This window comes from Spea bombifrons, chromosome 12 (genome assembly GCF_027358695.1).
Source record: "Spea bombifrons isolate aSpeBom1 chromosome 12, aSpeBom1.2.pri, whole genome shotgun sequence".
NCBI lineage: Eukaryota > Metazoa > Chordata > Amphibia > Anura > Pelobatidae > Spea > Spea bombifrons.
In genome coordinates, this window is record NC_071098.1 from 32,936,178 (window position 1) to 32,960,000 (window position 23,823).

Below are 23,823 nucleotides of genomic sequence, written 5' to 3' on the forward strand. Positions count from 1 at the left end.
GGGGGAAAGATAATAATAATAAATAAATAAATAAATAATGACTCATCTGGCGTCAATGTCAGTGGATTCTGTCCCCAAACTCCCATTAACCTCACCTTTCTTGGCTCAGAATCTGCAAATGGTTGTCTTCAGTCTTGGGAGACCATGCCCGTTAAGTTTAAATCATTACAACATGTATCCCAGCCTTCAGCAGCTGATGGGTTAATTATCCTCAATACTTTTTTTCCTATTGATTCTGTCATTGTTTACGGCTCTATTTTTTTCTCATATTACTATCTATTGATCTGCTTGAACAAACCTCCGGAATGATCTGAACGGCAAGGAGGGGAACTGGAATAAAACAGTCAGATTTCAAAGAATGAGCCAGGACAAATCATCCCCAGCAGAACGGGCCAAGACCAGGTATCCCCAACGTACCCCTCTCAAGCATGTCACAGAATGGGCAAAGACCAGGTATCCCCAACATACCCCTCTAAAGCATGTCACAGAATGGGCCAAGACCAGGTATCCCCAACATACCCCTCTCAAGCATGTCACAGAATGGGCCAAGACCAGGTATCCCCAACATACCCCTCTCAAGCATGTCACAGAATGGGCCAAGACCGGGTATCCCCAACGTACCCCTCTCAAGCATGTCACAGAATGGACCAAGACCAGGTATCCCCAACGCACCCCTCTCAAGCATGTCACAGAATGGGCCAAGACCGGGTATCCCCAACGTACCCCTCTCAAGCATGTCACAGAATGGGCCAAGACCAGGTATCCCCAACGCACCCCTCTCAAGCATGTCACAGAATGGGCCAAGACCAGGTATCCTCAACATACCCCTCTCAAGCATGTCACAGAATGGGCCAAGACCAGGTATCCCCAATGCACCCCTCTCAGGCATGTCACAGAATGGGCCAAGACCAGGTATCCCCAACGTACCCCTCTCAAGCATGTCACAGAATGGGCCAAGACCAGGTATCCCCAACGTACCCCTCTCAAGCATGTCACAGAATGGGCCAAGACCAGGTATCCCCAACGTACCCCTCTCAAGCATGTCACAGAATGGGCCAAGACCAGGTATCCCCAACATTCCCCCCTCTCAAGCATGTCACAGAATGGGCCAAGACCAGGTATCCCCAACATACCCCTCTCAAGCATGTCACAGAATGGGCCAAGACCAGGTATCCCCAATGCACCCCTCTCAAGCATGTCACAGAATGGGCCAAGACCAGGTATCCCCAACATACCCCTCTCAAGCATGTCACAGAATGGGCCAAGACCAGGTATCCCCAATGCACCCCTCTCAAGCATGTCACAGAATGGGCCAAGACCAGGTATCCCCAACGCACCCCTCTCAAGCATGTCACAGAATGGGCCAAGACCAGGTATCCCCAACGTACCCCTCTCAAGCATGTCACAGAATGGGCCAAGACCAGGTATCCCCAACGTACCCCTCTCAAGCATGTCACAGAATGGGCCAAGACCAGGTATCCCCAACATACCCCTCTCAAGCATGTCACAGAATGGGCCAAGACCAGGTATCCCCAACATACCCCTCTCAAGCATGTCACAGAATGGGCCAAGACCAGGTATCCCCAACGCACCCCTCTCAAGCATGTCACAGAATGGGCAAAGACCAGGTATCCCCAACGTACCCCTCTCAAGCATGTCACAGAATGGGCCAAGACCAGGTATCCCCAACGTACCCCCTCTCAAGCATGTCACAGAATGGGCCAAGACCAGGTATCCCCAACGCACCCCTCTCAAGCATGTCACAGAATGGGCCAAGACCAGGTATCCCCAACGTACCCCCTCTCAAGCATGTCACAGAATGGGCCAAGACCAGGTATCCCCAACGTACCCCCTCTCAAGCATGTCACAGAATGGGCCAAGACCAGGTATCCCCAACATACCCCTCTCAAACATGTCACAGAATGGGCCAAGACCAGGTATCCCCAACGCACCCCTCTCAAGCATGTCACAGAATGGGCAAAGACCAGGTATCCCCAACGCACCCCTCTCAAACATGTCACAGAATGGGCAAACACCAGGTATCCCCAACGTACCCCTCTCAAGCATGTCACAGAATGGGCCAAGACCAGGTATCCCCAACGCACCCCTCTCAAGCATGTCACAGAATGGGCCAAGACCAGGTATCCCCAACGTATGCCTTCTCAGCATGAACCAAAACCAGATAACCCCAACGTATCTCTCCTCAATCTTACAAAACGGACAAAGACCAGGTTTCCTCAACCCATCCCTTTCAAGCATGTCACAGAATGGGGTACGACCAGGGATCCCCCACACGTTAGAGAATTGGGGGAAGACCAAATATCCCCAGCGTATCCCCCTCCCAGCACGTTATAGAATGGGCCAAGGCCAGGTATCCCTGAGGTATCCCTCCCCAGCATGTAACAGAATGAGTCAAGAGCAAATATCCCCAACGTACCCCTCGCCAGTAGGCTTCAGAACATAGAACCCCTGTAACATTCCCAGCGTGTGAGAGAATTATCGTGAACCCCCAATGGCATTCATATTTTCTAAATTTCAGTGAAGAAACACAGCAGTGCTGCGCTGACACGTTGTGTTTTTCAGTACTGACTCTCCTCCTGTGAATGTCTTCAAGATTAACATCATAATCAATATAGGAGCCCGAGCAGCATCCCTGTATACTCTATCTCTATATGCTCTATAGAGAGATACGGGACAGAGTCAGCTTCCTACAGACAGATCATATATATCAATTATTGTTAACGCTCTCACTAAATGCAGAAAGAACACCAGCTCTATCTCTGCCGTCTCAGGAGCGATGTTAAGTCCGATAGTTTCTGGAAAATAGCATTTCTCAAAGCGTTTGATGAATGCGATCTTCATTATTCACTCCATACCATGACGGGGAGAATCAGTGATTTGTTTTTAGAGATCATTAATCAGTCTCCTCTGATTTCCAAAATAACCTACGAGAAATAGTTTGGGCCTCAAGAGAAACCGCGGCCAAATAAAACCCCACGGCTCCCGAAGCATTTCAGAACCCGGCAGTCAGAAACCGTTACGGGAAAAGCCAGGCAATGATAGGAATCGGAGTCCAACACAGCGAAAAGAGACCATATGGGCAAAGTAAGTGGGTCAAGTGTTTCTTATCTGCGATAATCTTCTGCGTGTGCGTAAAATACAGCAGAACGTCCGGATCTGCAGCGCGTCCGCCTCCTACACCCTGCAAATCACGGCTTATTCTGCTCTTAAAATAAAAAATGTTGTTTCTGTTCACCCCGTCAGATATTCTGGGAACGCCGGCTCCTTCTCTGCCCGCTCTTGGCATCTCACGCGGTCTAACCTGACCTGCACCTAGAGGAATGCCTTCAAATCACCGCCACGGACAGATAAATATCACACTACTGAAGATGGGCGCTTTTGTAGCGAGAAATGATGTGTAATTTTCAGAAATGTTAGCAGTGCATCAAATCATCTGCCGGCGGCAGGCAGGGAGAGAGAGATGATGGATGGATGGATGGTGCAGGCTGCACCCAGAGCCGGCTCTTTCTTCTCTTCCTCCCTCAAATGAAATCATGAGATGAATTTCTGGTACAGAGCGAGGCATTACGCGGTGCAGATATTGGCGGCACGGGAAGCCAACTCTCCCTGCTTTATCACCCCGCGTGCGAATTAAGGAGGAGGACATGAGGTCCGGAGCCCGCTTCATCATCAAAATGAAAAGAGTTCTTCGTTCTCCACTTTCACGCTATAGGTTTACGTCTCGGCACCAAACTTGTAAGGCGCCCCTCTGGCACACAGGCAGTTAAACGTCAATATTTTCCTGCTCGGATACATGGCCGTAAATTCATTTTTTTGCAAAATATGTAAAAATATGCGGTATAATAAAAAAAACCTATATTTTTTAGGTTGGTTTGTAAGACATGCAGAGCGTTACAGAGAAGCGGACTGCGTGGAATCGCTCGCTCTCCGGCGGCTTGCTTATTTGTAAAAGTGATTTTGTTGAAACCGACTTTCTGCTCATGGAGATCCGTCACGGGTTGGAGCGCAATTAAAAAGAGACAATAGACGCGATTTATCAGTGACAAAGCCTGCACGATATTGAAGAACAGTAGAGATACTTAATTTTTCTAACACAATTAAATACCCATTCTACTGCCCTGACTACCGGCTCCGACGCGCCATTATAATCTGGGAGAATCACGTTACGCACAACGGTCTGCTAACCCGCATCGCGGAACCCCAAAGAAGTAGTCTGCGACGGGGGGTAGGCAGGTATCCTCGGGTGTTTAATCAGAAAAAAGATCCGGAAGGTCATCAAAAGAAGCCAATGTGAGAACAGGTGACCCTTCCAATATGGCGCCCTGGTCTCCAGGACCTATTAATCTACAACAAGAGCTAGGAATAGTTTGGGGTTAATAGCATTGGAAAAACACCACTTGTTGGCATGGGATGGCAAGCGACGGTCATTGGGGATTGTGGGAATTGCAGTCCCCAACCTGGCTTTACCAGGAGCCTCCAACGTAGCGAATGACTGCAGTGATTCTTTCAGGATTTCGGAGTTCGCCGGAGAAACGGCTGCTAAATATTCCCCGACGTTAAAAGGTCTCGGATAAAAGATGAATTACTAATGGTTTGTTTTCTTCACGGCAAACAAAATCAGCCTGATATTACATTAGTGACCTCGTTCCGCAGAAGAGGTTAAATAATATTGAGTTATTGTAATACATATGTAGAAAAAAAATGTCCCGGCAAATGAAGAGTAATGGGCAAATCTCCCCGGCGGAGCTCCAGAGAACAGAGTATAAATAACAGCGATTTGCAGAAAATCCAAACAATGCCTAATGATATCTGTACACGGAATACATCTGGATGCGCACAGACAGACCTGAGCAGCTCCATCGTCATGCGCAGCAACGTCCTGTCAGCTATTATCGTAAAGAATTACAGAAGTCCCACAAGGTTGGGGGTTCTCTCCGTACAACGCATCGGTCCCATAATGTAATCCTAGAGTAGTCACAACGCGGTCCGTTACCTCCAGCCGATAAAGGCTCTTCACTCAAACCCTCTTGATCCGTACTCCTGCTTTTAGTGACTCTCATCCTCTATCAGGTCCGATGCGGTTCTGGATGCAGTAGCTTCCTGCTGGCCAGCGTTTGCACCAAGGGGCTCCGCGGCACAGTCCACACGGCCAATGTCGTTTTGGGCTAAAACTTCCTGCTTCTTGATCGGACCTTAGATGGGGAACCCATCGAGAAGAAGCTGGCCGAGACATCCAGACACTCATTTCTGGAGGTCCGCAGCCTGGCCGGTCGGAGGAGTTGTTGCAGGAATATTACGACAGAGTCTGGGAAGCACAAATAAGGTCCGGATAATAAACACGATTTACTTCTATGATTAACGGCTGGTGAATGATCCCAAGAGTACATTTCAGAAGTCATTTTAGCTTCCGCCTGTTATTTCCCGTAAATACATTTCCTCTGTAGTCGTTTTTTTCAGTCTGGGGGCAACGATTGACTTAAGGGGGCAAGATATTTACCAACGTCGGAAACAACCCAATTCAGCCTGCAGAGGAAGGTGTGATCCAGAGCAAACACTGACCCGACGCCCCATGAACACACAACCCAACTCCGTGCAGCATATCGTTACACGTGTCAATCACCACGAATAAACCGAGGGACACGTAAGACGAGTCCGTGCCACGTTCTCAGCTGTGGTGGGGAGGAACTGCCGGGAAGACTTTACTGGCGCTTGGAACGCGTTCTGCCGAAAGCTGAGGTGTTCTGCCCGGTCTCCGATAGTCTGCAGCCACGCGCTAGGCCGTAGGTCTCCGATGGTCTGCAGCCACGCGCCAGGCGGTAGTCGGGGGTCTGGAACGGTATTCATGCGCAATCCCTATTTATCACACAACGCATGGACGCGGCAAAGCGCACAAAGTTTTAAAGAAAGCAAACAAGCTGCTGGGGTTCAGCAAGTGACCGAGACCCGGCTCTAATTGGCAGCCAAGTTACAAAAACAGCAGTTGAACTTTGCCCAGCGCCGCGCATGTTTAATTCATTCGTACCGTTTCCTGAACGTTTGCAGAAGGTGACTTCGGCGTGTGAGCAACAATAAGGATAAGCAAATAAACACACAAACTCATCTTTATTTACCCAAGGGTTTGTTTATTCTGAGACGGCTTCTTAACTGCGAATATCAAAGCTTCCCGGCATCCCGTCGCTCATTTAACACTGGAAATGAAGGCTGGTGTTATATCCCAGGATGCTTTGCAGAACAATATTTTAAAATATTATAATCCAAGCATTTTTATACCCCCCCCACCAAAAAAAACACCTAAAAAAATTAAGCTTTACAAACCGGAACGTGAAAGCCAATACATTAAATCTGGGATCGCGATGTTAATTGAGGTTTTGAAGGTCTCTGCAGCGCTGATGTTTTCATCGTTCAGACGCAGAAAGGGCATTTTTTCCCCCCACTTTTTAAATATTTATGAGTTTGTGACACGAGAAGGAAGAACGGGAAACGGCCTTGCTCTGTTTTGGAAGAGAAGATAATCACGCGGTGGCAGGGGTGAGTCCGGCTTCTCTGCTGTACGGAGTCTGCTGCAAAGTGCCAATATTTGAATAAAACGCTCAGAATTGTACCGGATCCGGCGTGAGGAGCTGCAGATGGCGTGCGTTACAGGAATAGATCCGGATATTTAAATACCGGCAAAGAACGTGCAGCGATGGGGCTCTGTACAGAGGCAGCTCCGGTACTTTTCTGACAAAACATTAAGCAATTGGTTTCATGCTTGGCTTTGACCGTGGGGTGCTGGGCGTGAGAGGATTGCTGGTCCTCGGGGGCGGGTTTATTCTCAGAGGAGCAGGGCTACTATGTAACTCCACTCACTTCCTGTCAATTGTCACCTGCTCTCCATCATGTGTGTCGCTCACTTAAAGAAACATGTCTCTTTTTTTTTTCTTTTTTGAATTTTAGACACATTTGGTTATATATTTGGCGTCAGAAATGGCCCCTCTGTTGATAAAGATCCCCATTCCACGGAAAAAGCACGGAATACCAATTGTACGGGACCCTGGCCAAATACCTTTTGTCACCGACGCCTCCGCTTTCCTCCGTGTTTTCACACAATGTTTAAGCGGAGAATTTCCTCAGTCTTCAGGAAAGCAGTTTACTCTTTTTTGTTTACGGTTTCACAGGCGAGTAAAGTCGCGTGGCCGACATCAGACAGGCCGGTGATACCGGCAGATGCAGTGAGGTAGAAATGACACTGATGCACAAAGCACAGGATGAAGAGAAACAGCAGACATGTAAAGGAGCGACGAACAGGAGAGACAGAGCTCAACAAGGCAAGAAGCAGAACGCGCGGGCTAACAAGACCTTGAACAAGCGTCTTCCAACGCAATGCTTCAGGGAAGCCCCAGTGGATGGGACACATCCTGGGGATGTTTATAGGTTATAGAAAGATGCCACTGGTTTGCGGCGTGACTAGGAAATTAGCGTGGTGACAGGTGCATTCCTTTCTACACATTTATTTCTTTGAATGGGAAATGCTGATCAGACTGGTCGCAGGATCTAAATGGCTCCATGCAAGCCGTTATTTACCATTAAGGAGAAGTCTTTCATGCACCAAATATAAATCGATTTGTCGCTGGTCCCACAAATAACATTCTACTGCTTGCAGCGATCAGGACCCCTGGTGACAGACTGCCTCTGCAAGCGGATTTGGTTTATCCGGTCACATAAACAGATTCATTTTCATTGAAACCCAGATCTGCGTACTGAGCACAGCACAAAACAAACCAGTCAGTGATTTTCAGGTAGACTCTTGGCAGACCCTGCAGACAGACACTAAACTCAGGAGCAGCGGCTGCCGGGTTCAGCACCAGTCCATTATCCAGATATTTGGGCAGTTAATCTGTAGATGCAAATCTATACTTCTCAAAGCCTTTGCTTATATGTGGAAAAAAAATGAAATCCACATGGAGAAGCTGGGTGCAGCAGGAGCCGGCAGGGATAAAAACTATTTATTAAAAAGATCACAGATTGACACAGAGGAGGCTCTATGGAGGTTTTGAAAAATAAAACAATCCCAGATCTTTAATTTCCTGATCTCGAGTTCCGCTTTACTTGCAGTTTGAGGATCTCGTCTTGGCTCCCTCCCCACCTGTTCCTACGGTCTCTGCTATTGAGTAAAACACGGACCTTTACCCTGGGAGATTCAGACAGGACTTAAAAAGAAGTCGCCATGGCAACCTCTCCCGGCCGGAGGCTGCGCTGGATGCTGTTCGAGCGTGTTCAGCGTGGCAGAGTTTCCTGTATTGTGTGCACTGAGCGAGGCAGATGTCCCCAGAGCTGCGAACGGAAAAGGACAGAGACAATAGAGCGTCGGCGGGGAGCCCCAGATCCACAGCCAACCCCCAATCCGGCGGCCGTAAATAAAACCCAAAGAGCAGCCTAACCTGCCGGGGGCCAAAAATCACAGCAGCGGGGCCAAGACTCCAGATCGGCAACCGAGTGCTAAGGGTCTATGGACTGCTTCTATACACTTTGTCGGGCTTTTAGGGCAGTAGAACCCTGCGATACCCTCATACCCAGCAAACATTCTGACCTCCTAGAAAAGAGGGGCACCAGGGGAGGAGAGAGGGGGGCATCGGGTGTTTGGGGGCCAAAGAGGAAAATGCGGGAGATTTGGAATAAACCCTGTTTATGGAGCACATTTCAGTGATTATCAGGGTTCCTCGGAGCATCATACATATTAATCACCATCGTGGTGTCAAGGATGCGAGCTTCCAGAGCGAATGTTGAGGGTGGTGGGGTGAATACGGTCTCCGCGCATGCTGCAATGTCACCGCACTTCACTCAATTTATTAAAGCACCGGTGGTATGCCCCATTTAATTTGTTAAAGTGATGTTACTACGCTTCATTGGGTACGCTGGTGCGAAAGTGACATCAAATTGTTAATGTGACATTCAATTTATTAATGCGAAGCTGAAATTTTCCTCCCAGAGAGAGAAAGCACAGAGCGGAGATATCGGGAGATCTACGCAGCCGGTAACGCCGGAGCAGCAAAGCACCGAGCACACCTGCAGCAAGCATTCATATAGAGAACAGACCGGCAGCAAGCGTGTGATCATAAGCATTCATATAGAGAACGGACCGGCAGCAAGCGTGTGATCATAAGCATTCATATAGAGAACAGACCGGCAGCAAGCGTGTGATCATAAGCATTCATATAGAGAACAGACCGGCAGCGAGCGTGTGATCATAAGCATTCATATAGAGAACAGACCGGCAGCAAGCGTGTGATCATAAGCATTCATATAGAGAACAGACCGGCAGCAAGGGTGTGATCATAAGCATTCATATAGAGAACAGACCGGCAGCAAGCGCGTGATCATAAGCATTCATATAGAGAACAGACCGGCAGCGAGCGTGTGATCATAAGCATTCATATAGAGAACAGACCGGCAGCAAGCGCGTGATCATAAGCATTCATATAGAGAACAGACCGGCAGCAAGCGCGTGATCATAAGCATTCATATAGAGAAAGCACTCTGCCATGTGACATGTCCTCACTTCAGACCCGAGCGAGCTTGCTCCAGCGATGCTCTCTTCACATTTTGTAATAAGGTACTCCCCTATGCCACATTGCACACGGGCACCAAACCCAACCCATGAGATCGCGATTCCCGGCACACGCTGCCCGTCACCAAGCCGTGGACGCTCCGCGCACGCTCTCGCACAGTGCCGGGGTGATACTTTATTTCATACGGATGTCAGTTCACATTAAGCTCTACGATCAGCGACCCCTGAAATAATATTTTTCTCCGTGCAGCCGAGTTTAATTACCAGGGGGATTACTTTTCAGAAAAAATGGCAGCCCGCCTCCCTCTCACTACTACGGCAGAGGAAAATAACGTACTTATCCCTCCCCAGGAAGAAAACAAACCAACCCCCAGAGAGTTACTGGACTTATAGGATTCAGTAAGAAGACACTACGCACTTGGACAGGTCCATGCGGAGGGCACATTTACACCCGAGAGGAGCAAATAATCCCTTACATTGGTAAAGGAATACAAATAAATCATTCTAAGTATCCACAGGCTTGCAGTCACTCGTTTGCCATAAGCGCATAAAAAAATCTATATTATTTCTTCTTAAGCATAAAATACAACCGGGGTTCACAAACGGCAAACGTTTTCTTTCAAATTATCTACAACTAAGACTCAAGTTAAAAACCGTGGCAACGGTAAAACGGAGCGACTGCGCTAAAAATATTAATACGGAAGGATGTGGGATTGAGAGATTAGAACTGCAGACGGTGGCGGGGGGATTATCGGTGGAACACAAGAGCGATTACGGCTTAAGAAAAATTATTTTATCTAAATTGCCAAGAAAAAGGCAAGTGTGTGCGTGTGTGCATGTGGGGGGGTGCGAGTGTGCATGCGTGTGTGTGTGTGTGTGGGGTGTGTGTGCGTGCGCGCGAGTGCGTGTTTTCCCAAAGAATGTCCAAACGTCGGTAGTACAGAAAATCTGGGTAAATAATTCAGCATGCGCAAACACAAAGACATCACTTTAATCCTCGTTCGGCGTCATTAATATTTTATTTTGGACATAACACAAGTATTACATTTATAGACAAGACCCGGAGACTATAGAAGAATCGCTTTCCCCGGCACTGTGTAGCGTTTTAATATTACTTAACGGTGTGTTCACAGACTGCAATAAATACGGGGAGAATCTATTATTTATCCGTTAGAAGGAATGAATCGAGCCGATTATTTATTTATACGCCTATACGTTCGGATATTATTGGGAACGCATATCCTCTTGGACGGGAAGGTTGGACACACAGGTATTTACCGTACGATAGAAAATATCCTGCCGCTAGGACGCGTTCATTCCGACAAATAAAAGGCACCGCGAAAGGAGATTTACAGGCGAGATGAGAGATTTTCTAGAAATAATATAATATATAATAAAAGGCATCGGCTGTACATTTAGCATCAATGTATAAAAACGCTTTCCAGAAAAGTCACAGAAAAAAGGGGGAAAAAGGACTATAATTCGTTTGGCTTCTTTTCTCTCCGTAGGCTGTATTAATAAACCCAAAAATTGTTTTGCAGGCTGTTAAAATTCCAAACGAGGGCCGGCAGGCTTCTATATAAAGTGCGTTCCAAAAAAACAGAACTGGTTTGGTTCTAAAGGGAATCCAGAATGTCAGGGAAGAAGATCCTCCTCGTAAGATTTAGAAAAGAAGTGTCCTCTGTTCACAGATTATATTTCTAATAGTCTGAAGCGTACTAACTTTGTGAGCGCTACGTCTGATTATTCCACCCCTCCGGGAGACACGGATACGTCACAGGTCTCAGCAGAGCGTAAGAAATGATTGTTCAGGCACGTGGCAGGGCTCCACGAATAACCTCTCATCCTTTTACATTTTTTGGAGAAAAAAATAATAGATGCAGAAAATAAATGTAGTTTGTAATTAATTATAACGCACAGGGGGCAGAGATCGAGTCCTATTTTTTTTGGGGGGGGTTGTTATGTTTGGGGTTAACAAGCCTGCTCCTTATATTAATACCCCCCCCGACAGATATCTGCTAGAGACTGAGACGGGCGGCTAGCATCTTATCGTCGTTATTGGCCAGCAGAGGAACATTTGTGCCATGCATACTTTATAAATGATAAATACTTACCTTATAAATCTGACTCCTACGGGCGATAACGCTTTAAATGATTTCAGAATACCAAATATATTGCCAGCTCTGTGGCAAAAGTCCAAATCTACACGGCACACAACAGCTGACGAACGCATCTCGGCGTAGGAGCGTTTTATAAATAGAGCCCAAACACACAACAGAGCAATTTACTGCCCAAAACACAAACGTTTGCGGAGGAAAGGCACGGCGGGAATTTCAGATCGCTACGGTGGAAAAAAGTCTAGGTTAAAGCACAAGACGCACAAAGCGGGCCACACACGGGCGTATATATGGAGCATGGCGAGGGGCCGGGAAATCCGGAGGAGGCTTTATCGCTGCGGTGGGAAAAGTGGGTTAATCCAATCTTACAGAAGCCACCGGCTGCCGTAATGCCGAGGCTCCGGAAATAAGTACTGCTTGGCCATTAAAGGGACCCCGTCCCGGAACCGGCTCCGACGGGGTATTCAGTATATATTTATAATGTAAATACGGTAAAAAATGTCTTACCCGATACCAGACGATTTCTCGCATCCTTCCATCCGTCTTAAAATTACATTTTAGGGTCACAGAGTCTCCGACTACGACAGGAGGCAGAGGCTCGATGGTGACCGTGAGATATCCTAAAAGAAAACAAAAGGCATGGTCAGATGTGGGACCCCAAAGACCCCCATATCGACGTTCTCGAACGGATAATCTTTGCTGAATAAACATCCCGGAGAAGAAACACAAATAACGCATCAAACAGTTTGTTAGAAAAGGCCCAGCACGAGAGACGAGAGGCGCGAGGAACTGGGAACGGCCATCGTTAAGCCATCCGTTTGCCCCTGAATCGCCCCTAACAAGCTGACCCTAAACAACCCCGGCCAGCGGCCACGTCTAAGGCCTCCAAAGGAGCTTGGATTTTTTTATTCTATTATTTAGGATTTTGATCTCAAAAACGTGATAATTATTGATGTTGCGTTTATCATTGAAATCCCAGAAAAGAAACCGCTATTTCACTGCGTGAATCTGTGATGAATTTGTATCGGTTTTTCCTGTAAAAGTCCCATCTTTGATACATTTGGTATAAATTTGTATCCGTTTTTCCTGTAAAAGTCCCATCTTTGATACATTTAATAAATCGCGAGCAGCCTGCGTTTGTTTTTAATGTGAAATCCCCCCGTATCGCCGCCCGCAGAGAGACCCTTAACGTCTCTGTCATGGTGTTTGTTCCACGTCGGGCTACAGGACGCAAGGCGGAGGCGGATAACTTTACTCGTGGTCGATATTTGCCCCGGGTAAGAGCGCGCCAGATCTGTACAGAGGGCATTTATCTCCGCAATGGACTCAACAAAACCCAAAAAACCTACTGAAAATTACCAATAAAAAAACCCAAAAGACTCCTTTAACCCCTTAATTACCACCAGAGCAAATTGCTTTACGCTTTTTGGTAGTAGTGTGCACTTTTTGAATAAGCGGACCCCAAGACTCTTCAAATGGTTAACCCTTTTGACAGCTCATCATAGTATGGCGTGGCCAAGCTTCATGAGAAAACCCGATGTGCAAAACTCATCTATTCCTTCCTTAAAAAAGCGGCGTCTCCCGCGGCTGGAGGTGGCGTCCGGAACCCCTGCAATAATTACGCCGGCATCTGGAGGACATGAACAGAGAAAAACGCCTGTCCTACATACGTCTAAACGGACGCGCGGCACGATTATCACATGACCTCCGCGGAACGTTCCGTGTTAAACAGCTTCATGCCCCTGCGTGTAATCCTGGGGTAACAGGCCTGGGACCCCGGCGCGCCGCCGTACGGGGCGATGAATGAAGGCGTCTAATAGTTTTCCTGACCTGAGCTGGGGGCAGACGCTGCGATTAATGGCTGCGTCTGGACTCTCTTAGTGTCATTAGTTTTACCCGCAATGCTTAATAGTCTCGCTTGTCTCCCACCGCCCGGCTCTTATCTCCCCTGCGCTCCTCGTCTTCTCTACCCTCGTGGAAAGCACTGGAGGAGACTCGCTTATTTGGGCTATAAAGTACGCGCGTCTGATAGCATCTGAAGGCTGCGTCCGGCTCAGCAGATAGCATCTCGCCTCGTCTCGGACTCATATTTCTCCATGCGCGGCTTCGCTGCCGTCCTCGTGCTGTGTATACAGAGCAGGTTGCCGGTGTTCGCGGCCGCCTAGCGGGCTCTCCGTCCACAAGGGGCCCCAAACGCCAATCACATAATGTGAATAGTAAAATAGTACCAGTCCCTTTAATAAATGTTTTAGGCTAAAATAATAACGGTACAGGAGATTTTCTATATTTCTTGGAAGGAGGTAAAACGACCAAATATCTGGAATACGCACAAACCGCCAGCAGCATCACGGGGTGACTTTATACCCCGCACACGTATGTCAGCGCAGCCTGTCACCTGTGTGTATGTTAAGGGACACTAATGTAACGGGACACTGACGGGCTATCAATAGCTCCGCAGTGCAGTCACCGTCCCACTGAGGGGCCAATCATGTCCTGCGTTAGGAAGAATGCCCCGGGCAGGACCGGAGCTGTATGAACCGGCAATGTCCAACATTATTAACCTTTTCAGCGCCAGACTCTCTGGCAGTTTGTTCTTCACCTACACGACAAGTTAAGAGGAAATTACAATTTCCAGGTCACAAACAGCCCAGAAGCACTTCACACAACTGCCGAACAACACCTCCCAATATTCTGCTTCAGACATCGCCGTACAGATCCTCTCCCGTGTTTCAAACACAAGTCCCTGCATCCAAACAGAAACGCGCAGGCTGCAGAGATTTTTCAGATTTAGTCCTGACATCCACGCAGGGTCTGATCCCTTTTCTGAGCAGTAAAGTGGGCGGGGTCTGTCAGTAACACAACATGTTCTGTGACTGGCTCCCCGAGTCCAGCCCCTGAGCAGCCCGGGCTCTTCCACCTTGCCCCGCCCCAGAGCTGCCAGCTCTCAGTTGTTGGCCCTGATTGACAAACTTAATTTTCTAGAAGGCACAGATCTGGGTTGGAGAATTGTTGTGTCCTGGTCACTGCACATAACCCAACTACCGAGAACCTGGTGAGGTTACCCAGCAAGTGTTCTATATTTACAATTTGTGCTTTGCATTGACAACAAGTTAAGCATCACCTTGATAATTATTCACATATGCCACTCACCCTAGACTCACAAAGGGTTAAAGCCTGTATGTTATTGCAAGCTAATTGTCCTTTTCTCTGTGACGCCTCTCGGTCCCCATTAGCGCTCTTCGGCAATGAGAGGTGTCACAGACAGCCGCTGACTTGCACTGAATTAAGCCCTTGACAGGGGCAGACGTGCCGTGCCACCAGTGGCTCCTCTCCGGTGCCATCCCTGCAAATTCACAGCCACGTAATCCACTAATGGATTTATCCAGCATTTCCGAGTTCCTCTCTTGACCTTGAAAAGTAAGGGCCAACAGCTCAATGCAATAGAAAGAACAGTGCTCTCAAGGCGTAGATTTCCCGCCACGGACATTAGTATGCGGAGAGAGACGCCGCTCCCTTCACAGGGAAAAGAGACTGCCTGAAAGGTGCCATTTTTCAGCACATGACACAACCCCCTCTCTCGCCCTACAAACAGCAGATATTTATCCAAGGGTAGAATATACATCTCTGTATATATTTTAGGTGATGGGCGCAGGAGTTGCTGGGTCCCTGGAGATGAAATAGATCTTATTTGCTAGTTTCCTTCAAGGGAAATTTGTGAGGCTTGGAGTTTACTGCCTGTCACTGCACAGAGGGGCTAATGAGACGGGCCGAGATGGAATCGCTTCCATTCTTGTCCAACCCCTGTGAGGGGTAAAGGACAAGCACTGAATACTTACCAATTGTCCCTGTTTAGATTGTCCAGTCCCTTCCTGGTCCACAAACCCCTCACCCCGCCCAATGCCCCTCTTTTCTAGGAGGTCAGAATGTTTGCAGGGTATGAGGGTATCGCAGGGTTCTACAGCCCTAAAAGCCCCAATAATGTGCTGCATCACGGCAGCACGGAGCCTCGGCAATAATCTGGGCCTGATTGGTTTGTTAACGTGTAACTGGATTGTTTTAATAGAGAGAAGTTTACAGAATGAGTTTTGGTGTTTGAATTATTTTAAACCCTTGGGACCTCTCATTTATTTTAGAACATTTTATCAAAAAGGAATGGCTGCACGTGACCAGAGGGCATCACAAAGAGACGGCTCTTAATTTGGACGAGTGGTATTCCTCACAGCATTAGGAGAGAGATCCCTGCTCCCCATTTCCTTATTGTATCCTTAGTAGACCAGCCTCCGATTTCGGCTCCCCCGCAGCAACGTTAGTTTGCTTGTAAAGTTGTTGTTTTTTATTTAATATGGACGCGTCGATTCATAAAAGTACAACACTGTGTTTTATTCTTACAGAATTACATCTTTAGTTCGTTCCCTTAGAGGGAAAGGAGATACATTGTTTACATCAGACCCTCCAGACAAAAGCCGAGTCCAGAACAACCAAATGAACACAAAACTTGGAAATGCCAATATTCTAGAATACGTTGATTTATACTTTCTCAGCCTAAACTGGAGTTGTGAGTGCAGGTTAACAGCTCCTGCTCCTGCTTTGGGATGAAACAGTTCCATAGTCTCGCTGCTCCGGGTATGAAATATGTCTCCTGGGTTAATCGAGGTGGGTGTTGGATTGACAGGAGATAATTACCATACCTTGCGTTTGTACCACCTTTGCAGGAGGACACAATTTACGATTTCATTTCAGACTCTGTAAACCTGCAGACGGCAGTCACTATTGGAACGGACCTGAAGCATTGGACGTATCAACCATATTATTAATCAACCATCAGTATAATGATAATCATAAGGACGTTGGGGTGCACTGAAGCTTGAGGACCATAAGGTCTCCAAATGGATGGCTAAACTCTTAAGGTATTTTGGTGGATGGACAAAGGGGTCTTGCTCACGGTTTCATGTATGACCAAACTCATGGAGGATTAATAGTGGGGATTGCAAAGTCTAAGGGAGGATGGTTCGGGTCTAGAGGTCTCTAGGAGGATGCCAGGTCTTAAGACTAACTGGCTTGGCCAAAGTCTTTGGATCTCAGGGGGTATAGAAAGGTTTCAGAATGGATGTCCAGGTCTAGATAATGGCTGACATTTCTAGGGTTCATGGTGAATAGAAAGCCCCTTCTTTATAAAGCTTTACTATGCAAGAAAAAGTATATTGTGGAAAAACAAAAGTGTGCCTTATGCCTTCCTTGTGTTTAAAAACCTCCTTTCACAGGATTCTGGTTTCTTACCAACATCCTCTGACGAATCCACTTCTGTGTGAGGTGACCCCCAATTGACCTCAATGCTCAATCATAGAAAGTGCCTCAAACATCAAGGGCAGATTTCATGTTCACCCAAATACACGGATTAAAAAAATACCGGAACATAAACCTGAAAACATACCCAGTTCTTCAAATTACTGAAAAATCCAATTCGTTGAATTGGCTCAAGACCCCAAATATTTCACCGCTTCATATTAACGAATAATATTAGAATGTTTTGGGTTTTTACCAATAAAACCAGGAGAAACACCCTTTATTCTCTTCCTGCTTGTCGTGCTGAGAAGAAACGCTGTTAGCGCATGTCATGCCACGGTCATGATTACTCCGCGGTAAACGAGCGGCTGTGAAGCGCAGGCCAAAGCCTCGCACACGCGACGACATGTACACGGTGCATCGTCAGACAGGTCCGCGGAGACCCGTCCAATAACTGGCACTTACACAAGGAAAGCAAGATAAATATTTCAGCCGAGTTAAGTGTTGCAAAGTATAATTCAATTTGGCAGAACACTCACGGATCTGACACTTCAAAACGACTTTGGGCCTTTTCACACACCGCAAATTATTGCCGGGCTAATTAATAATCCGGCCGCTCCAAGGACAAATGGATCCAAATCCAAACTCATTAATATTTAATTAGGAATGAAAGCCTTAGCTCTTTCATGCACATAAACATCCGTGTAACGAGAGGGCTTTAAAAATGTGAAATATCCCTTCCAGTAAATAAGGGTAACTACTGGTTATCCGCGAATGGGCTCTATAAATAGCCAACGTGTCTATAGCCCGGCCGTGATTAGGCTCCGTGCTTCACGCAATCCTTCAAGGTATTTGTCTGCGGATGGCAGGGGCCGTATAACACTCGGCGCACGAGAACACTACATACAGCCGCTGCTGGCGTTATCCCTTTGATATGCAGGTCACAGGACTGCCAGGAGGGAAACAGAATGAGATTTTTAATTATATATATAAAGAATAAAACAGACTCGGAGCAGCAGACGAGATCCAATGTTTCTCAATTGGTATTTGTGTTAAAAAGAAAGTCACACCTTTTCCAAAATATTTTTATGGGTAACATTGTATCACCTGCAGAAATATTTTTGTAGAAGGCGTAACAATCTTTTCCACGGGATCCGGCTTTTCTAATAAATTGTCATTTAGTAAAGGTCTGTACCTGGCGGGGGGGGGCGAGGACTGGAAATTGCCCCCCTGGGCTAGTACAAAATTCTTAAAAAACAGGCCAGCATGACTGGTACCGGCCCCCTTGCAGAGACAGGAACACCACGGAATTCTGTACCTCCCGGGGGTGATGTGTGTGAGTAGCTAAAATCATGAGTGAAGGGTTTTAGAGAGAGAGCGTAAGGTTGTTAGGGAGTATGCATGTGTGTGTATGTATGGTGGTATGCGTGTGTTAGAGGGAGTGTGTTAGAGGGAGTGTGTTAGTATGTGTGTGTATGTATGGAAGTATGTGTGTGTATGTATGGAAGTATGTGTGTGTTAGAGGGAGTGTGTGTAAGTATGTGTGTGTTAGAGGAAGTATGTGTGTGTTAGAGGGAGTGTGTGTAAGTATGTGTGTGTATGTATGGAAGTATGTGTGTGTTAGAGGGAGTGTGTGTAAGTATGTGTGTGTATGTATGGAAGTATGTGTGTGTTAGAGGGAGTGTGTGTAAGTATGTGTTAGTGTAAGTACATGTGTGTTAGCATGATTGTGCTTCTGGTCTAATTAACCATTTTAAGCACATTGAGCTGGGACACCCATGGGGCTTGGACTTTGCATTGTCTCTGCTGATATGTTTTTGGTTTTAACCCAGGAGAGAGGGGTATCATTACAGGACATAGAACAGCGAGGGCAACTAAACAACATCCAATACCAAGGCAGCTCGAGCTCCAAATTGCATGGATGCATTAGTCTACCAATCGCATATTTGAAAAAAAATATTTTACTAATGGACTTTTAAAGAAAAGAAAAATAAAATTTAACCTTTTAGAAAATTCCCTTAAACCAGAGGTTGTTGTTTTTTACTTTTGCCGTTTTAATGAAACCAATGGAAAACATTGGCTGTGATCAATAGACTGTCCAGAGACAGAGCTCCGACACAATGGACTGGACTTTCTGCCGGTAAATCGCATGGGGCTCAAGAGATACAAAGATGATGAGGCAGACATTGAGCACAGCGGCAAATCCTCTCCCTACACGTAACGCCCGGTATGTCTGTGCGAGACACCTGTGTGTTACATCGGCCGCAGACGCTGCATGGCTATTGGCTGGCGGAAGTGTCATTAAACCCCCTTTGAGCTAGGATTGGCTGGGATCAGGCTCTGGGGTGAGCTCAGGTGTGAGTGAAAGTGTCAGGGTTGTATAAATACCCCATTAACACCGTGACCGAACAATTAAGCACCTGTAATTAAAATGAACATGATCGAGGAGTGTTGGGTATTTCTAGTGAAGCATTTAATTATGTACCTTTACCTCAATTATTAAGATAAATGAGCAAGATTCCTTATCACCTGCACCGTTAATTACTACATCTGCGTGATCCGCTCCTGGCACCCAAAACACATGCTCCAGAGCACCCACTCAGCAGCCTTGGAGCAGAGACAATATTAACCCTCTGATGGACAAGGGGGTCTCAGCAATAATGCACCGCAGTTTAAAAGGGAAAACGTAAGACAGCTTATTCGTATAAACCCTTTAAATATATGCCTCAAAAGCTGTCACCCACCATACAGTTTTCCTCCATATTCGGATTTGGATAGACTGCGACTAATCTAATAATTTATTCTCCAAACTTCTGTGTAGAACTTTGCTTCTTTAGCCCCAAACCCCGGGGCAACAGCTGCATTTACCCATTCTCACCAGGGTTATTCTCTTAACTCAATGCTAAATGCTTGGAATGAGACCTGAAAGACGAACTTTCCGTAATGTTAGGCGTCTCCATGGCGGCTTGACTAGATTGGTTATTAACGGGAATTTAATATCCATAAGATAGAACCCGGAGTAAAATAAAGCCCGTGTAACTCAAGTCTTTACTTCCGCAAAAGCTGTGGGCCTTGGAGCCCCTATGGACTCCATCATAACAAACTCCATCTCTTCATAACAAATAACAAAAAACACAGCCTTCAGGAGCCCATGAAATGCTCGATGCCCAGAAAAGCCTCGCCGGATATCTAGAGAAGCGATTCCTCGTAATCACATTCTGCTGCTTTCAAAGACTCAGCGTGACAGCCTCCCCGTTTCCGTCTTCTAAAAAGTATTTCCAAATTATACGGCTGTCTTACCCAGCCCCCCCCCGTTATATACATATAGAATTATATAATGCAACCGTGAAGATTTCATAATGAAAATCACTGCACTCTTCTTGCGCAGGTACTAATGATTTTCCCATCTATTCATTAACTGCTAATTACGCGACTTTGCATGCACAAATATATATATATAAAAGTAGATGCGGAATATTTATGAAAGCTATCATTTCTTTCGATTTCAGATACGAGGAGCACTTAAGGCACTTTGGCGAGAGTTTTATAAGACTCTGGCTTTTAAACTTTTAAAAGTGACATTACTCATTGAACTTACAGACTAAAAAAATCCCAAACAAAAAAATAAAGCAATTAACCTTTAAAGGAGATGCAGCCAAGATCTGAAATAATTCGGGGAACTGACAAATTTCTATTTTCATATCTCATCCGCCGAGTGCTTTTTAACCATTATCCTGCCGAGTTTTTCTCTACGTATAAGCCTAATCGGTTAAAACAAAATATCTTAAATAATGAACCCGGGGTTTGGTAGTTGACGGAGGAAACCTTTTCCCCAGAACCCAAATATATAAAATGTCACAGTTTAATGCAAGACTTTAGATCTCAAATGAACTCAAGTCAACATCTCTTCATTCCCTGAGATGTCTTTAGGGTCATTACTGAAGTCTGCAGTAAAAGCCAAGCCGAGGAGGAATAAATCCTTGGGAGATGTCCTTCTAGTAAGTCTTACAGACGACTCTTCTCCCAATGTCCCAGCCTCAGACTTCTGAGGAACCACCAGCCCTAGACACATTGGTATGTTGGCGTCGATGGCTTTTGATGGTATTAATGCCTTCAGCGCATGCGTAGAATTCAACCCGATACGAACCACGTCAATCACTGAAAAGGGAACCAAAGAAGAGCTGCCTATAGCGCGAGACATCTTTGATGTATTGGCCTTTTCCCAGAAGAACTAGCTACTCTTTCGTTAAAATAAATCGGGAAGCTTTTAAGCATTCAGCTTCATTTCCATGCTTTCATTTTGTTTTCACACAAAATCAAAATTTCCATTTTCCAATCGAGGACGAAGAAGATTCATTTCCAGAAGATTTGATAGATATTCCACCGGGTCCTTCAGCAAATTGCATGTCTTAGCCAAAGCATAGACGCTCTCACGGAAGTGAGTTACTGCCCTGTCTTTATTAGGGTTTCATCGGTGGATTATATAAACAGAACGTAAGTAACAGGTCAGTGAATTTTCACCGCCGGGGGTGGAATTCCTGCCGACGAGTTCATCTCTTTGCAGCCGAGAGGGACAGCAATTCTAGAACAGGGAATTGTGTGTCTTACAATTTATTTTCTTTAGCATCTATGCAGCAATTAAAACCATAGTCGGGTCATGGAACCGGTAACATTTGCTACAACAGCAGAGAAATGTTAGTGTAAAAAGACAAATTCAGAAGATGAGTTAAAATGATTAAAAAAAAAAAACTACTAATGAAACAGATAACTAATTAATAACCAATAAAAAGATGTTTCTGAATGGATCACACACACCTTAGAGGGATTTAAATGTAACATCTAGTACATTGTCCATGTTGAGTTATTGTCCCTTGACGAAGACCCACTCTGAGTCGAAACGTTGGGCGTTGGTCTTGCTTGTTTATGTACAGTCAATAAATTATTTCCTTTGATTGTGCTCATGGTTGTACTTTTTTATCTTCTGACATAAACACGCATCTCATAAACACGCATCTCATAAACACGCATTCAGGTCATGGGCCTCCAGGTGGACATCAAGTGGCAACTCGCGGAATCACTGAAAGTGGAGACCCCGCTGAGATTGAGCCGCCGGTGAGTGACAGTCCAATTGCTGTTGAGCACTGTTCAGACCATGAAGTTATAGAGTTGGCTGATGAGATGACAGTTCTGTCTACTTGATTTATGAGACCTTGTAAAGTTCTGGGTCAATTCGCCTCATTCTGAGGAGTCAAGCTGATTTTCAACCCGGTTGCCAACTAGCAAAAACTACACTTTCTGCGAATAAACGAGAGGCTGTGCGTTCCAACGAAACTTGACTCAAGATGGAAACTGGGTCAACCTGCCTTTCAGAACCGATTCTGCGGTTTGAGTCATTTGAACCAATGCAGCTCGACTGCCCTCAAGAAACCAACTCAACCGACATTGAATAGAGACCATCGAGGTAACAGAGACCATCGAGGTAACAGAGACCATCGGGGTAATAGAGACCATCGAGGTAATAGAGACCAACGAGGTTATAGAGACCATCAAGGTAAGAGACCATCGGGGTAATAGAGACCATCGGGGTAACAGAGACCATCGAGGCAATAGAGACCATCGGGGTAATAGAGACCATCGGGGTAATAGAGACCATCGAGGTAATAGAGACCATCGGGGTAATCTGGTCGGGCAGACTAAATGGGCTGAATGTTCTTATCTGCCGCCACTTTCTGTGTTTCTGTGTTAATACATCTCATCCAAAGCAGCAGAGTAGGATTTTTACAATTATTTTTAAAATGTCACAGTATCAGAAAATACGTTTAGGAGAGCTGAGCAAGGATACATCTGTAACAAGGCTTTGCCGCGGTGAGAACACGAGATCTGGCAAAGATCCGTGCGGTAATATGGACATTATTTAGAACGTCTGGGCTAATATGTAGAAATAGGCAGCTCAGAAAGGCTTCGAGCAATCATTATACGCACATCGGCACAGGAACAAGGGAAAAGCTCTGGCTTTAAGTTAAACTTTGTTCTATTTCTTGCTTCAGACTTTTTTCTAAATTTCCTTGGTTTATACGTCCTCTTAAAGGAGGAAAATAAAAAACGGTAATATAAACTAGCGTTACCTTTGGCCCATTCGTCATGGCTAACTCTCACAGGGATCAGAGAGCAAAATGAATGAATAAAACCGCAGAGAGTTACCTACTCGGACATCGCGACGGACTGGTGAGATATAACCTGCCGATTATTTACTGCACATTCACCCAAAACCTCTCCCAACAATTCCAAGTCCACCTAAAAGTACAGGAGAACTACTTAGAGTGGCTGATGTGCAAAAAACCTAGTACCTCCAATAAAAAGTAAATAAAAAAAGGGGAACCCCCCCCAAATAATGGAGACCATGCATTCAAACACCAGTTTGAACCATAGGCCTCCATGTATATGTATATACACACACGGAATATATGTCTGTGGGTACCCGGGTGATACAGTCAGCCATTTTTAAAAGGCTGTCCGGTTCCATGTTATCGATGCACTAACTCTGGACTATCTCAGCCCCTCGGCGGCACCTGATATGGGTTTGTCTGGTAAACGCTGCGTCGGCCCTGCTTGGCGTGTATCTCGGGTTCCAGAGCTGAGCCCCATGTGCCGGCCCGACAAGGAGGGTGCATCACAATCCTTAACCCTACAGGTACTGGCATTAATAACTATTGGGGTCTGGACCAGCCGCTGAGTGAGGGACCTCCCTGTACACTAGATTGTTAGCTTCTTGGAGCAATGTTCCAGTCTGTGCTTAGTCCGTTAGTCTGCCTTACACAATATGCACCATCTCCTCCTTCCTTGGGGCAGCCCTCA

The 23,823-nt window shown here is 46.2% G+C and overlaps 1 protein-coding gene across 2 annotated transcripts in view; it reads right to left on the reverse strand.

The window, feature by feature from the left end:
- IGSF21 (immunoglobin superfamily member 21) overlaps positions 1 to 23,823 on the reverse strand; it is a 127,733-nt gene that overhangs the window by 86,160 nt on the left and 17,750 nt on the right. Inside the window, exons 1-2 of one of the 2 annotated variants that reach the window (XM_053451916.1) lie at positions 12,193 to 12,299; positions 11,683 to 11,770 (exon numbers count right to left, since the gene is read on the reverse strand). Coding sequence is in view for 1 of the 2 variants with exons in the window: in XM_053451915.1 (XP_053307890.1) it covers positions 12,193 to 12,305 (113 nt within the window). In the remaining variant the exon portion in view is untranslated. Of the gene's footprint in view, positions 1 to 11,682; positions 11,771 to 12,192; positions 12,306 to 23,823 lie in introns of those variants that run through there. The other variant, XM_053451915.1, reaches the window with a different exon arrangement.